This window comes from Petaurus breviceps, unplaced genomic scaffold, assembly GCF_028583685.1.
Source record: "Petaurus breviceps papuanus isolate PSGF00001 unplaced genomic scaffold, PetGlider_PUasm1.0 90845, whole genome shotgun sequence".
NCBI classification, from domain to species: Eukaryota; Metazoa; Chordata; class Mammalia; order Diprotodontia; family Petauridae; genus Petaurus; species Petaurus breviceps.
In genome coordinates, this window is record NW_027187359.1 from 21091565 (window position 1) to 21107278 (window position 15714).

The 15714-nt window shown below is 34.4% G+C and overlaps 1 protein-coding gene across 2 annotated transcripts in view; it reads right to left on the bottom strand.

Moving 5' to 3' along the window:
• Positions 1–1346: 1346 nt before the first annotated feature.
• HEATR5B (HEAT repeat containing 5B) overlaps positions 1347–15714 on the bottom strand; it is a 135947-nt gene continuing 121579 nt past the window's right edge. For both annotated transcript variants that reach the window (XM_069072208.1, XM_069072209.1), the window contains 3 exons: positions 13988–14139; positions 7867–8080; positions 1347–3734 (listed from right to left, as the gene is read on the bottom strand). In XM_069072208.1, coding sequence (XP_068928309.1) covers positions 3430–3734; positions 7867–8080; positions 13988–14139 — 671 coding nt within the window. In that variant the 3' untranslated portion in view covers positions 1347–3429. The remainder of the gene's footprint in view (positions 3735–7866; positions 8081–13987; positions 14140–15714) is intronic.

The window sequence follows — 15714 nt, forward strand, 5'->3', positions numbered from 1 at the left end:
GTGTGTGTGTGTGTGTGTGTGTGTGTGTGTGTGTGTGTGTGTGTGTGGTGTCTGAGCCCCAGATTTGAACTCAGGTCCTCCTGACCCAAGGGCCAGTGCTCTATTCATTGTGCCACCTAGCTGCCCCTAAAGTCCTATGGTCTTGCTCCAGCCTACTAATTGAAACATTTCACATTACTCTTTGTATTTTCTAAGTTCTAGCCAAACTTATCAACTTGTTATTTCGCTAACTTGAAGTTACATCTTGCATACATGCCTTTGCAAAAGCTAGCATGTGTTGCCTGGAAGGGTATGCCCTCCTAACCTCTATGTCTTAGAATCCTTAAAAGCTCAGTTTATGCACCATATATACCTGACACATAGTAAGTGCTTAATAAATGCTTCTTGACTGAATGACGTCCTACAGGAAAGCCATTCCTGATTTCCTTGTTGTTAGTATTCTCTCTCTCTTCAAATTCTATTTATTTTCTTTAATGTTGTATTACCCTAGTAGAGTAAGCCCTTTGAAATGAGAGACTATTTTTCATTTTGTATTTATATCCCAAAGTCTAATACAATACTTTATATATAGTAACTACTTAATAATGGTTTATTTTTAATTAGGAATAATGAAACCACTGATATGTAGAAGTGTTAGGTATTTTTTCCACTCACCTGTAATTATAATCAGACATTTCAAATTTTGAAGGGATGTTTCACTTCAATACTTCAACAACCTCTGATTTCATCAGGGCTTTATTAACTCCACAAGGAACTCTCTCTACAGATGCAGATTGCAACTCCTCTGACTTTAGTCTTTAAGAGTGGCTGAGGCCAAAATATTCCTCTCCCTGTGGTCAACCTGATTATGAACCATGAATTCAGCTATGCTGGTCCTCTGAATACAGACAACACTTTCAAGACCTTTGGAAATAATGAACTGTGTCTTTAGTAAAGTCTATTTTCACTTTAAAACGTAAGGCTTTCTTTGACAGGTTTTCGTTAGTATCATTACCCTGTTAATCAGACATGTTAGGGGCACTTTTTGTGTCACAAAGTAAGGGAGACAGAGTTAGACTTTCCTGCTCAGATGTTTTCCCTGGAAGAGGGAAGAAGAAAGGAGATCGAAGAGCATGTGTGAGAAACAAGACTGCTATAGGAGAAATTAAACTCCAACTTGGTGAAGAGGAAAAAAGCATGCAATATATACAGAAGCCCTCCTTGAGGAATAAGAAATAAACGGTAGTAGAGAGACAACCTGTGCAAACTGTTGTTTCTGATATTCAAACTGAGGTGCATATACTTCAAAGTGTAACAGTATAAAACTGGTTTAAGTGACATTACTAACTTTTGACCAAGCAGTGATATTTCGTTCATGCAGGTGAAATTTTATTAACTCTACAAGGAACAATTTCAGATAATACAAACAACTGGAACATGGATCTGTTGTAATTAAACTGGTCTTCTAAATATGACAATGGAAATGGCTTGGAAAGCCACTGATGGAAAAATATAAAAGCTAGAAGTTTATTTATAGGTAAGCTACAGTCTTGATTTGGTCCATGAGTTAAAAATACCAGAAGAGGATGAAATACATTAAAGTAAATGTGAATGCAAAAAGCATGGCATTAAATATATAATGAAATCACAATACTTTAATTATTGAATCCAAAATTACATGTTTAATATATTTCATGCTGCCATATTAGAGGAATAATTTATCACACATGTAATATTCAATTATATGTACAGAGATTATCAGAAAAAGGTACATATAAATATCAGTAAGTCTGTAAAAGGTTTAATACTATTTTGTGAATATGATGATTATTAAGCAGAGTGAAATGATAAAATTAAGAAAATACAAATTAAGTTTACAATATTGACAGCCAAGAATTTAGTAAGTAGTAGAAACCTCACTAAATTTTAAAATATTAAAAACAATTGGATAAGATATAGTAACAGAAAGCACACAGTAATAAATAAGGAAATGATATTTTCCTTCTTTCATCTATATATTATTTGATTAAATAAGATATTACTTATTACACAGGACTATATCTGATTTTAAATTAACTGCATCTCTCTTTGAAAAATGAGCCAGGGTTGATGTATCTCTATACAAGCATAGCTAAAGAGGCTATGGTTGTTATGATGGATCAAAAGGGTATGGAGAAAATTAAAGAGATGGTATGGGTGGTACTCCCACTTCCACAACTTAGCCCACCACATCACAGGATGAAAGAATGAAGCAATAAGTCTGAGGTGCGTAGGAATAGAAGAGAACAATCAAAACAGAAATAAGCATGAAGAAACTACCCAGTGACTAGTAAAGGAAAAACAAGTTTACAAGAAGAAGAGCACCTTTTGATGAGAATGAGGATAGGCAAAATAAAATAGGAAGTGACTAGAAGAGAATAAATAGGTAAAAATATATGGGTAGTTTCATGGGAAATTTTGGTGAATGAATAATAAATGGAATTGAAGGCAAATGAGAGAGGAATTACAAGCAAATGAATACAAAAAAGAGGCAGCAGGCAAAAGATATAGGATAGTCAGGAAAAGAGTCATTTTACTTATGAGATAGCCTCTATCTCAAAGAAATTGGAGTCAGCTTTTTTTTTTTGCATAATTTTCTATACAGTTAAGGACAGTTTGGAGATTCTATTTGCTAGTTACTATGATATAAATAAAGACTCATCTTGACATTTTTATCATAAAGGTAATGATACCACTAAAGAAGAGATGGGGATAGCTAGAACATCACAGGTAAACATCAGAACTGTAGCTGGAAAAATTTTCTAAGGCCAAATTTTTTTACCATAAAAAAGTAGATCACACCATATGTGATACATTTTCATGCACCTTTAAATAATAAGAGTTTGATTCTTTAAATTATTTTTAACAACCAATATATGGTCAAGAATAATTTAGTTATTTAAATCAGAAAGTAAAGATAGACATGTTAGAAAGGTAATGACATTTCATTGTGTAGTATATTATGAGAAAATATTATATCTATTTTACTTTATTATACATAGCAGAAAATAAATTAGGTTCAAGTCTTTGTGCATCATTTTGATTTCTCATTTCTGCAACTAAATTCTTTTATGACATGCTATTTTAACTTTTCATCATCATATCAATAAGTTGATGTGTAATCTGAGTTGCTTTTTAAAGGATAGAATTTATATTCACAAAACTAAGTGTTGTACAGTAAATTAAAAGCAAAAGAAACATTATATTACAAAAAGGAAATTAATTCACATACATGATAAAAATAAACTAGCTAAAATCAACATGAACCTGTATAATTATTTCACTTAACCTATTTCATAACACTAATACCAATATACAAATCAAATAAACATAAAGACTGGAATGATGCAGAGCCAAAGACTAATTTGGTGTTTGTTGCCAATGTAAGTAAAAAAGAATAGAATGGTAAATTCAAAAAAAGCTTGTTTTTAGTTTAATTGTTGGGGCGGAATGTATGGTTGGTGCTGGTTGCCTGGCAGCTGCTTTTGCTTTGCTAGCTTGGCTTGCTCGAACTGCAGTTTCCAGTCGTGTTTTCAACTCAGGAGCAGCTCCCATTACAGTCTTGAAGGCATGTGGATAGAGAGGCCCAATGTGCATTAGATTCTGGAGTGCAAACTCATGAAGATCTTTGGATGCTGTAAGTGCTGAATCAAAAGCATTTTCATCTAGCAAATATGAAATCAAAGTTGGAACTAAAAGGGCAAGTAACTGGACTCCTGAAAAACAAAGCATTAAATGATAAATTAGCAAAATATGAGAATTTGACCAAATTTTTTGTTTTTATAATGATTTTTTAAAATAGTTTTTATAGATTACTAAACCAAATAATAGGTAAATGGAGTAACAGGTAGTCTAAATTATAACCAAATTCAGGCAACTAGATAAGATCCAACTTATATATGTCAGTTTAGTTCTTAGAAAATTATATTATTGATCTTTAAAGAATTTCATGGCATAATCAGTACTTTACTTTCTCTATATCCATATCAGTATAGTTATCTTCAAATAAAAGTTTTATGAAAGCAGAAAATTGCCTTTCTTTTACTAATTGCCACAAAATAACCATGTAAAAGGTGCAGAGTTGGTATTTATTATTGATGATAAATTTTTTTTCAGCTCTATTTTTTTTCTTTTTGGGGATCCAGGGGTTGAATTAAGGTGAGAATTTCAAACTGGTTGATAATGATAGAGAAAGCAAGTTTAACGTGATCAATCACAAGTCCACTATAGTGGAAAGGGCCTCTACCACCATGCCCCAAATGAATTCACCACATGCTACCAATTTCTTACCATCTTCTAAAATGTGTTTTAGAAAGGTCAGTCTCGAAGTGCTATGTGGAATCAATTTGAATGTAAAGAGCTTGGAATCACAGAGAACAACTTGGAGGTCAGTGTAATAATACAGTGGTGAAATGATAAAGGCCTGGCCTAAAGTAGTCTCAGTAGGAACAGAATGAAAGGGTGAGAGGCGGCTAGATGGCGCAGTGAACAGAGCACCTACCCTGGAGTCAAGAGGACCTGAGTTCAAATCCAGCCTCAGACACTTGACATACTTACTAGCCATGTGACTTCAGGCAGGTCACTTAACCCTAATTGCCCTCCAAAAAGCAAAAAAAAAAAAATGAATGAAAGGGTGACTCCCACAGAAGTATCAAAGGAAAGAAGTTAGTTATACCTGGACTTAATAAATAAGTGATTGGCTAGATAGAATGTACAAGGAGAAGAGTCAAAAATAATTCAAAGGTTTCTAGTCTGGGAATTGGATTTTGTAAGGTGAGAAAATGTGTGCTTCCAGCCTATAAAAATGTCTGCTATTAGCTTTAAGAGAATATTTGACATTTTAATTTGTAAGGGAAAAAGTACATGGCTAAAATGAAAAACAAGGGGTGAAAGTTTACTCTCTTAGACTACAAGTACACATTGGTATTATTATACCAATAAAATATAGTTTATAGCAATTTCACAATTACAATATATCCTGTTATAACTTTTTTATGATTGTTACTAATTCGTACTTGTGAATAAAATTCACCCATTAAGTTGGCACATCATATTACCAGTCTTTGGCCTTAATTAAGAAAAAGCAAAGAGGTACTAATTACAGGTACTAAAGTGTACCTATATAGTCAGTCTTGGTGAAAAATTTCAATGAAAAATATTTAATGAATGGCTACATGGTGAATATGATAATGACATTATAATATTTAAACTTATAAATTGGTATGGCCAGTCAAAGTTAAAAATATAATTCCCGTGGCAACTTTTTGTCTTTTATTAACTAAATTTCACTTGGAAAGAAATTGAATGCTAACTGATTTCTAAGCAAGAAATAAATACACAGAGAAATCACTGAACAATTTAGAATTTTAAGAGATGTGTACAGAATGTAGAAACAAGAAGAAGTAATAGAGGATGAAAACCAAAGTGAAGCACAGTTATATAAGAAGAATGTCAGGGGCACTAAAACTCAGCATGAACTGAGACTGTTGAGGAAAGCTTTGGACAACAAAAAGATTTTCCTTTTTGCTGTAACAGTAGGAAAGGAGAGAATCAAAGCAGGGGAGGATTGATGACTTGGGGGAGTGGGTGGGATGGTGACAGCAATAGCAGAGAGAGAGCAAGGCTGCTCAAATCTTCTTGCCTTCCCCCCCGACATTTGGATTGGAAAAAGCAGAACAAAAATGGCAAATAGTGACATGAAATTGCCCGACATAAAGTAGGGAGATGGCAAGAGAACACCTTTAGTGAGTTCACATCACCACACCTGAAAAAGCCAGTGGATACAATTGCTAAATAGTCAATGATTTCTGAAAGCTCGCAAAGAGAAAGTGTTATAAGAGTGAAGAAGCAAAAATAATTTTATTTTAAACAAAGAGGAAAAGGTGGGAAATACAAATTACAGGTCAGAGTACTTGATTTCAATTTCAAGCAAAACTATTCTATTTATTTTTAAAGATATATGTTGTTAATATCTAGAAAAGAAACCTCTAGGAAGCTATGTCATACAGTGGATAAGGCACAGGAATCAAGAATAACTAAGTCAAATCCTACTTCAGATACTTATTTTGTCCCCCAGAAATTTACTATTAATTCTTCCTTCAAAATATCTCTTGAATTTGTCTCTTCCTTTCTATTTCTACCACTATTTTAGTCTGGACCCTTATTACTTAAAATCTGAAGTACAAAAATTGTCCTCTTTTGAATCCAATAATAATAATTAAAATGTTATACGACATTTTTAAAAAGTGCTTTATTTTTGTACAATTTAACATATTACAATAAATGTGTCATTGTATCATTACTAGATTACTTTATCCTCGCAATACCCCTTAAGAGGAAAGGTATGATCTCCATTTTACAGAAGGGAAAGTGGAAGCCCTTATGGCTATGTATTAGTAAAACTAGCATGCCACACTTTCTTTCCAAAAAACACTTAGGAATTTTAATTATCCCAATTCCAGGTCTCATTTTATTTACATATATTCAAAAAGGAGAGCTGCAATATTATTTGGTAGCAGAGAAAATACAAAAATAAGAAGTTCAGGAGTCATAATCAAAGGATCATTATAGAAAGAAGGAATATTTGTAGACATGTCATCCAACTCCCTTATTTTAAAGAGAAGGGAATTGGGGTGGCTAGGTGGCACAGTGAATAGAGCACCGGCCCCGGAGTCAGGAGGACCTGAGTTCAAATCCGGCCTCAGACACTTAACACTTACTAGCCGTGTGACCTTGGACAAGTCACTTAACCCCAATTGCCCTGTCCTCCAAAGAAAGAGAGAGAGAGAGAAGGGAATTGAGGGGGGTGTAATGGTAATGTAAATGGGAAGATCTTTCCTATCCATTATTAGGCCCACATGATCTACCTGAGTCACATGAGTCTATGGTGGAAGGAGTTTGCTGAACAGATGGAGCAGGAAGGGTGGAGCAGAGCCCAGAGGAAGTTGGTCTGAGTAGTTAAAGCTAAGGGAGAGAGAGGAAGTAGGCAGTGAGCTGTGAGTGTTGTTTGTGGGAAGACCCTAGCAGGGGGAAGGCTTGGGGAAGGCAGTGTCCTCTGCATTGTTATTGTGTATAAATTTCTTTGTTGCCATGATGGATTTTGGTTTCTGGTGTTGAGATTCGACTTTCTGGTGTTTGAATAAATGTTTTGGTTCTGTCTAAATGTGGAGAGTCTGTTATATTTTGCAATTCAGAATTATGTGGGCATATTCATCCACTGTGAATATCATGTTGGTGCTACAATGGATAATTATTTGATCAGTATTACACCCTAACAAGGTTAAGCCTCAAGCCCAAGGCTTCAGTCTCCAAGTTCAGTTTTTTCTCCACTATATTACTCTGTCTCCCCAAAGTTTGGAACTGCTTGTTTGTACACTCTGATTAAGTATATGTATAGTTGTTTTTCAATGATTAAAACTGCAAAGTCAATTTTGGTGCTTTTTTAATGCAAACTTTTGATGCTTTTTAAAGTAATTTGATTCAATTCCATTATTCATTTGATTATATTTGCTAGTCAAGTTGTAAAGCTCTATCAAGAAAACCAGAATATTATGTTTTAAAACTCTAATTAAACACCTTAATTTTCCCTAGTACCTAATCAGTATAGCCTCTCACCTAGCCTATCATCTGTACCTTTAAAAGCAGTGCTCAGTTACCATTCAAGATGCATCTACTTTTAATTTCCTAGTCAAAACCACAAATAAGTCAACCTCAATTTTCATACTAGCCCTTACCTATCAAAAAGTATTCTGGAAATTTTAATAGCCCAATTTCCTATGTCTTATTAAAAAGAAACATTCTGTTTTATACTTGAAAAGTTTGTTTTCAACAAGAAAACAAAATACTTACTGTTCTGCTCTTCACCAAGGGCAACCAATGTTTCAAGAACTTTGATTCCTTCTTGAACAGCTAAAAGCTCTGTACTACTGGTTGGTCGGCTCCTTTCAACAGCTTTTAGTTTTTCAACCATTATTGGAGCTAATGAATGGATGTAGGGAGTTGAAAGGGCACGGTTGGAATGCTGGAAGACTGAAAGAAGAAGCTGGTAACACTTAGCTTGAACCTATCAAAAATAAACATAATTTATCAGTTAAGATGAGTGCCAGTTCCTATGTTTACAACGTAAACATACTGGACCCTTTTTGAATGCTAAAAAGAAATGAAGTAATATTGAGGAGTGAAAACAGAAACTCAAGATAAAATATTATTTGTAAATATATACATGCACATACAAAATTTGGATCTGTCTGTCTAACTATTAATCTAACTGGATACACATATTAAATTCTAGAGATTTTTCTATTTTCAAATGAAAGGATAAAGATAAAGGTCACTGAGGATCAAATGGGGAAATTACTTAAAGTTCAATAAGGAAAAGAAATTTTAAAAGTATATATGAATCAAAGTACAATATCCTGAAAGATTTGGTTAGAAAAATACAAAACTGAAAAAAAACTATTTGTAAAATAGTCATGTACTGAGATGCTATTGTGTTTTTAAAAGACTAACAGAAGGCTCTTATTTTAATTTAAAAAATTTATTAAGCACTGACAACGTGTAAGGAACTGTCCTAGATGACAGTGATACAAAGATGATAACAGTCCCAGGTAGATATGACAAGTACATAAACTACAATACAGTATAAAATATGATAGAGAAAAATGAGAGATCCAGACTAAGAGTTCTTTGATAAAAATTGAGAAAGAAGCAACCATTTTTCCCTGAATCATTAGAGAATAAGGCTTTAAGAATTGCGAAGTATTTTATTTATTTGCTTTTTGGAGAGGGGAAGGTAGGGCAATTGGGGTTAAGTGACTTGCCCAAAGTCACTCGGCTAGTTTTTGTGTTAAGTGTCTGAGGTCGGATTTGAATTCAGGTCCTTCTGATTCCAGGGCCAGTGCTCTATTCACTGCACCACCTAGCTGCCCCCAAAGTACTTATATAACTCACACACACATAGAGGGAGGAAGAGAGAGAGAAATAGAGGGATAGAGAGAATAATACTCCTATGGAATCGATCCCATTTTTCTGCTTCATTTTATAGATTAGGAAACTGATATTCAGACAAATTAAGTGACTTTCTTAGAATCAAAAAACTAATAAGACCTTGAGAATGGATTTGAACCCAAGTTTCCCTGACTTCAAGTCCAGTACTCTATTCATTATACCACTTTACTTCTATAAGGCAAGGAAGATGGCAAATGTGTCAAACAAAATTTAAGAAAATAAATAACAGGAGTAAATGAAAAAAAAACTTTCTTAATAAAATAACTCTCCCAAATCATGAAAAAATGATTAAGTGGAAAGGAAAAATCACAATAAGTTAAAAACAAAGTATGACAATTACACCTCTAAATGAGAAAACGAGCATTTGAGGATGATGTATTTCAAGAGCAGATCAAATGAAAAAAAGATCTGAGGGTTTTTAGTGGAATGCTAGCTCAATGAGCAAACAGTGTAATATGGCAGCCAAACAAGCTGATGGAATCAAGGTGTTATTAATAGTTCTAGGTCTAGTCCAGACTGCCCTTGTCAGTCCACATCTTTAGCACTGTATTCAGTCATATTCTCCACATTTTAATATCAATGAACTGAATGCCATACAGAGGAGGGCAATCAGAATATTGGGGTCTCAAGTCTGACCTTTATATGAGGGTCAACTGAAGAAACTGGAAATGGTTAGCCTAAAGAAAAGGCTTAGGAGAAATCAACAGCAATCCAGAAGTGAAATGAACTGCCAGGTAAAATGCTAGGCTCCTTTTTACTGGAGGCCTTCAAGAAAAGGCAGGATGACTTCTTAGAAATGTTGAATAGAGGATTTGTTCTTAAACTCATAGAATCATAAATGTAAGAGCTAGAAAGGACGTAAAAAACTATTTCTCTAGTCCAAACCCCTCATTTTACAAATGTGAAAACAGAGGCCCAAGAAGGTTAAAAGGTCACAAGAGACAGGATAAATCAGAGGGAGGATTTGAATCCAGGACCTCTTACTCCAGAGCCAGTGTTCTTTCTTCTGTACCATGCTGACTCCTTTCTATTCACATTCTGTAACATTAGAAAGAACAACTAGACAAGACCAAATAAGTGCACTGTAGGCAACACATTTTTTTCAAAAAGGTAACATTTATATTGGCAGCTTGGTGGTACAATAGATAGAGTGCCAGGCCTGGAGTCTGGAAGACCTGAGCTCAAATCTGGCCTCAGACACTTACTAGCTGTTTGGTCCTGGGCAAGTCACTTGACCTTGTTTGCCATAGTTTCCTCATCTGTCAAACAAGCTGGAGAAGAAAATGGCAAACTACTTGAGTACCTTTGCCAAGAAAATCCCAAATGGGGTCACAAAGGCTCAAACACAACTGAAATGACTGAGCAACAAGTATTTATATAGTGCTTGAAGGTTTACAGGTTTTACAAACACTATCTAATTTGATCCTCAAAACTACCTAGAGAGATAAGAACTATTATTATCCCCATTGAATCAATGAGGAAACTAAGGCAGCCAGAGGTAAAGGGACTAACCCAGGGTAAAACAATTAGCAAGTGTCTAAAGCTTGCATTTGAACTCAGGTCTTCTGACTCCAGGCCCAGCACTCTACTCATTGTACCACCATAGCTGCTTTAAGATTTGCAAAGGACTTTTAATTCTAAACTCACACCAAAAAAGGGCATTTTCCATATGCAAAGTATAACACAAAAAGAGGTTTATATATGAAACTATGACACAAGTTGTTTTTTCTTAAATAAATGCAACATTTAACTTTTAGATCTGTCCTGCTTGTCTGTGCTTTTCCCTGAACTTCTTTCTGTTCTACTCTGTGCACTTTTTAAATGTTTCAGTGGCCTTCCTTTTGCTTCCTTTTTGCTGGCCTCATTACTATTACTGCTAGTCCCTTTCTCTCCCCGTATTTCTGCCCCCAAACAGAAAACAGAAAAAGTCCTTTGTAGTAAATAAACATAGTCAAGCAATACAAGTCCACACAGTGGCCTCCTTTCACATTTTGACTCTATCACCTCTCTTTGAGAAGTTAGGTCAGATACTTCATCATAGATCCTTGGGTGATGTTTTTGGTCATTGCCTTGGTCAGAGTTCACAAGTATTTTATTTTATAACTTTCTATTCGGCGCTTTATGACACTCTATCCATTGCACCAACCTAGCTGCAAATATAAGTGCTAGCTTTTTTTTTTAATTGTGTTGCCTACAATGCATATTTGTTCTATGAGTACTTACTTGTTCTTGTCCAGCTGTTCTTTCTAATAGAATGTGAATAGAAAGGAGGCAACATGGTACAAAGGAAAGGACACTGGCTCTGGAGTAAGACGACATGGATTCAAATCCTCCCCCAGATCTATCTTGTCTTTGTGACCTTTGGGGAACCTTTTGTTTAAAGTTATTTAAATTTACCACGGAATAAATTGTTTTCTTTATATTATTTACTTCATTCTATATCAGTCCAGCGAAAGCTTTTTAAGGATAGGGGTGGGAGAGACATGGGCATATTTGTAGGCACTATGGAAGTAGCCAGTAGATAGGGAATGATTGATATTAGTGAAGGAAATGGGAGTGATAGAAGGGGAAAACCTGCTAGAGAAAACAAATTAAATGAGGTCACATATGCAGATAGAGGAGTTTGCTTTATCTAGAAAGGCCAATTCTTCATGTGAAATGGGTAGACTAGAGAATAGCAGAAAATATCTGGGTATTGTGAGATTAGGAGTGGAAAACAGGGAATTCTCTGCCAATGGTCTCAATTTTGTTTTCCATAGGAAAATATAATGCAAGGTTTATAGTTGCGAGCACAGGAGGAAGAGGTACTGTGGGATTCTTAAGAAAGGATGAAAAAATTTGGAAAAGTTGCTGTGGTGAGTGGGATAGAGAATTGATTAGGATGATGCAAAAAGATTTTCTTGCCATTGAGATTATGTAACATAAATTTGTAGCAGACCTAATCAACTTGGTTTCATGATGTTCTCCAGTTTCAAGCACATGAGTAGGAATGAAGGCAATAGCCAGTAGAAGTAATCAAAGAGCAAAATCTTGTGAAAGCAAAATCTTCCACAGAAAAAAAGGTTCAAGAGATTCTAGAGAACAGTAGAGAGTTGAGCTGGTTCACCAAGGAGTCAAGATGGGGAAGAGAAGATAATATAGCCAGTGCAGTAGAGGTGATGGCATGGGAAAGAAGTGAAAGTTCAAGGGATTAAAGGTCATAGTGAGGAAGAACATGGATTGGAGTTGCAAGGCAGAGGAAGAGGTGAGGTATTTATCCTGATAAACTCCCTTACGATTACTCACTTGTACTTACCTTTTTGTGTTTCTTTCTACTTCTATTTTTGTATTTCAAAATTCCTGTTCAGCTCTAGTCTTTTCATTAGGAATGCTCTGAAGCACTCCATTTTATTAAAAATCTATTTTCCTCCTAGTAGGATTATATTCAATTGTGCTAGGTAAGTTGTTCTTGATTATATGCCTCTATCTTTTGCTCTCTTCAATAACTCATTTTATGCTCTCTACTGCTTCATAGTGGTTGATTGCTTGGTATTTGAACTGTTTTTTCTGGTTGCTTACAATATTTTTTCTTTGATCTGAAAGATCTGAATTTGGGCAATTATGTTCCTGAGAATTTTCTTTTGGAGGTTTCTTTCAAGAGGTGATTGGTGGGTTATTTCTATTTTCATTTTGCCCTCTTGTTTAATATATCTGAATAGTTTTCTTTCACAATTTCTCAAAATATCATATTCAGGCTTTTTTTTTGGGTCAAGGCTTTCAGACAGTTCAGATCCTTAATTTACCTTGTCTTGATCTGTTTTCTAATTAAGTTGTTTTTAATTGAGATGCCTTACATTTCTTACATTTTCTACATTTTTACTTTTTTTTAACTTTGTTTAAATATTTTTTGTTATCTTGTGGAATCATTACTTTCTGGCTAGTTCTTGTACTTTTCAGGGAGCCTGTTACTTGCATAAGCTTTTGTAATTCTTGTTAAAATTCTCTTTCCAAGTTTGTCCTCCAAAACTATCACTTTCTTTCTAATTCTTTCCTTTAGCACTATCATTTCATTTATAACAGCATTTCTTACTCTTTAAAAAAAAATTTTGCTTCATTTCTTCCAGGAACTCTAACTGATTTTGTGACCAAGCTATAGTTTTTTCCTGGAGGCTTTGTTTAAATGTATTTTGGAATTATTCTTCTCTTCTGGGTTTGTGTCTTAGGCAACTCTGACATCATAAAAGCTTTTTAAATTTACTCAGTCTCCCAAACTTACTTCCTGGATTCAAATATTCTGTGCTAAGCTTTGTATTCTTCTGGTGGAAATGTATTCATTTGGTATTGTCCGTGTTCTTTTATCTGATGTTCTGATGCAGAGGTCAAAGCAACAGATTTTTGGCCCTATTCTATTCCCACAGTCTGGCTTTGATATCCCTTTTTCTAGTTTAAAGCAACAGTTCAGAGACATTTTATGACTTCAAAATCTCCTGTCAGCGTCAGAGGACAGTACTGCAGGCCCTGTGCAGGGACTGTGTCAGAGGTTCCCAATGCAAAGAATCCTCTCTTTGGGTTCAGAGAGACAGACCTATAGCTCTATTCTGCTTCCAGGGTATGGCTCCATGATCCCAGTTCACCTTTGCTCCAACAGTTCCTGCTCTTGTCACTTGCTTTTGAGTTGAATTTGTGATGGAAAGATACATTGTTAGAAGAGTTGTTGGAGGAATTGGGCTATACTATTTACTCTTACATCACACCATCTTGGTTGGATCCACATCCAGTCAAGTTTAAATCTATTTCTTATTTTTGCTTCTTCTTTCTAAAATTCATTTATTGTGGTATTCATACCAATTTATATTACATTTATAAATTTGTATACCAGTTATTATTCAGTTTGATTTCTTGAATTTTGCAAATAAATCAACTGGAAATAGTCATGATAAATTAGCACTGAATTTCATGAAAAAAAAAATTCAGTGTAACTTACCCATGGATCACAGGAATTCAGTGCATTTTTAAATCTGTTCATGCAGCCATTCTGTAGTGACTGGACTCCAATTATTTCAGTACTAGCAGACCACAGGAAGAGTGCAATAGCTGTAAGCATGCTCACTTCATCAGGAATAGGCATCGAATCTTCTAAAAAATGAGGGGAAAAAGGAAAATAGTAGCCTTCTGTATTTATTTTAGAATTCAAATAGTAAATTAATCCTTCCACAAATATCTATTACAACAGTGTGTGCCTCAGAGTAACAATTAATATAAATAACCATAAGTGGAACAGCTATCCTGCTACTCAAGAAAGCACATGGGGATTCTTTGAAAGAGATCAAGTACCATACCATGGACATCTTTAAACATCTACTAGACTATTTCTTAGAATAATGTTTGCTTCCTACATTCATAATTGAGAGAAATGCTAAATTTCAACAAGAGGTTAGTGAGAATCAAGATGTAATTTTTTTTCCCCAACCACATTCATGGAACTCACATTATTAAGGCCTGCCATATTCCTTGCTCAATTTCTTTTTTTGTGTACCCCTGTGTACTTCACTGTGATTATTTTGATGATGTAAGAAATAGTGTGATATAACAGAAAATTGGAATTCATCTATGGAATCTTGGTTTAAATCCCATATCAGATATTAATTTGTTGTGTAATTATGGGCATGTCACAACATCTTAAGAGTTTCTGCTTCCTCATTTGTAAAATAGGCTTAACAATATTTGTACTAATTATCTGACAAAGTTGTTATAAAAAAGGACATTTCAAAGTATGATTTAAGTACAAATTATTATGTCACCATGACAATATAATTCATCAATCCTATTTAAAAAAACAACTAAGTACAAATTTTTAGGGAGCCCAAAATGGGAGCCCAAAAGATTTGAATACAGAGCGTAAATAATGAGAATAGAACTCAAGAAAAGTTATGTAATTCATCTGGAAATTGCAGATTACTAAAGATTTAAATGCAAGCTTCTTGAAACAAAAACATTTATGTAACTAACTACTCTAGTTGATTTCAAAAGCCAGAGACATCTAAGAGCAATATTTTGTTTATTTACTCTGCACTGAAAGACTAGGCACTTCTATATGCTTCCCAAAAAGGAATCTGGCACAATTTCTTTAATTATAACCACACTCTTGAAATTGTAGATTGGAAAAAATTTCAGGTAGCTCTTAAAACGTGACTTTTTGGGTTACTGTCTTTCAAACATTTGATCAAATGAAGCTGAGTCAATTCTAGTGGGTAGAATTAAAATAAGCTTATTAATAACACACTCAATAAAAATGGTCTCATGAATCCAATACTCAATTGATTTATGATCTCATCAATGTGGTCATTCTCTTCAAGAATTCAGATCACAAACAGTCCAGTGCTCTCACTGTTCTCAATGTATGTCAAATTTAAAAATTCTAAGAATATAATTATTTCATTTAATGTAAAATCACTATAGAATTAATAATTGAATTAATTATGATGCAAATGTATTTTGCAAAGAAAATACCAACTTAATTTATGTGGTTCCCTAGGCACCACTTTAAGTTTTTTACTTGGTTCTTACATTGACATCACCAGTCAGATTGGCCAACTATTTTCATGTGTATAGCTCAACTATGGCAGCTGGCCCAAACAATAATTAGCATTTTGTCATGAATAAGAACTCTGTCAGTTTTGTTATGGTAGATTTTCTAATGAGGTTCCAACC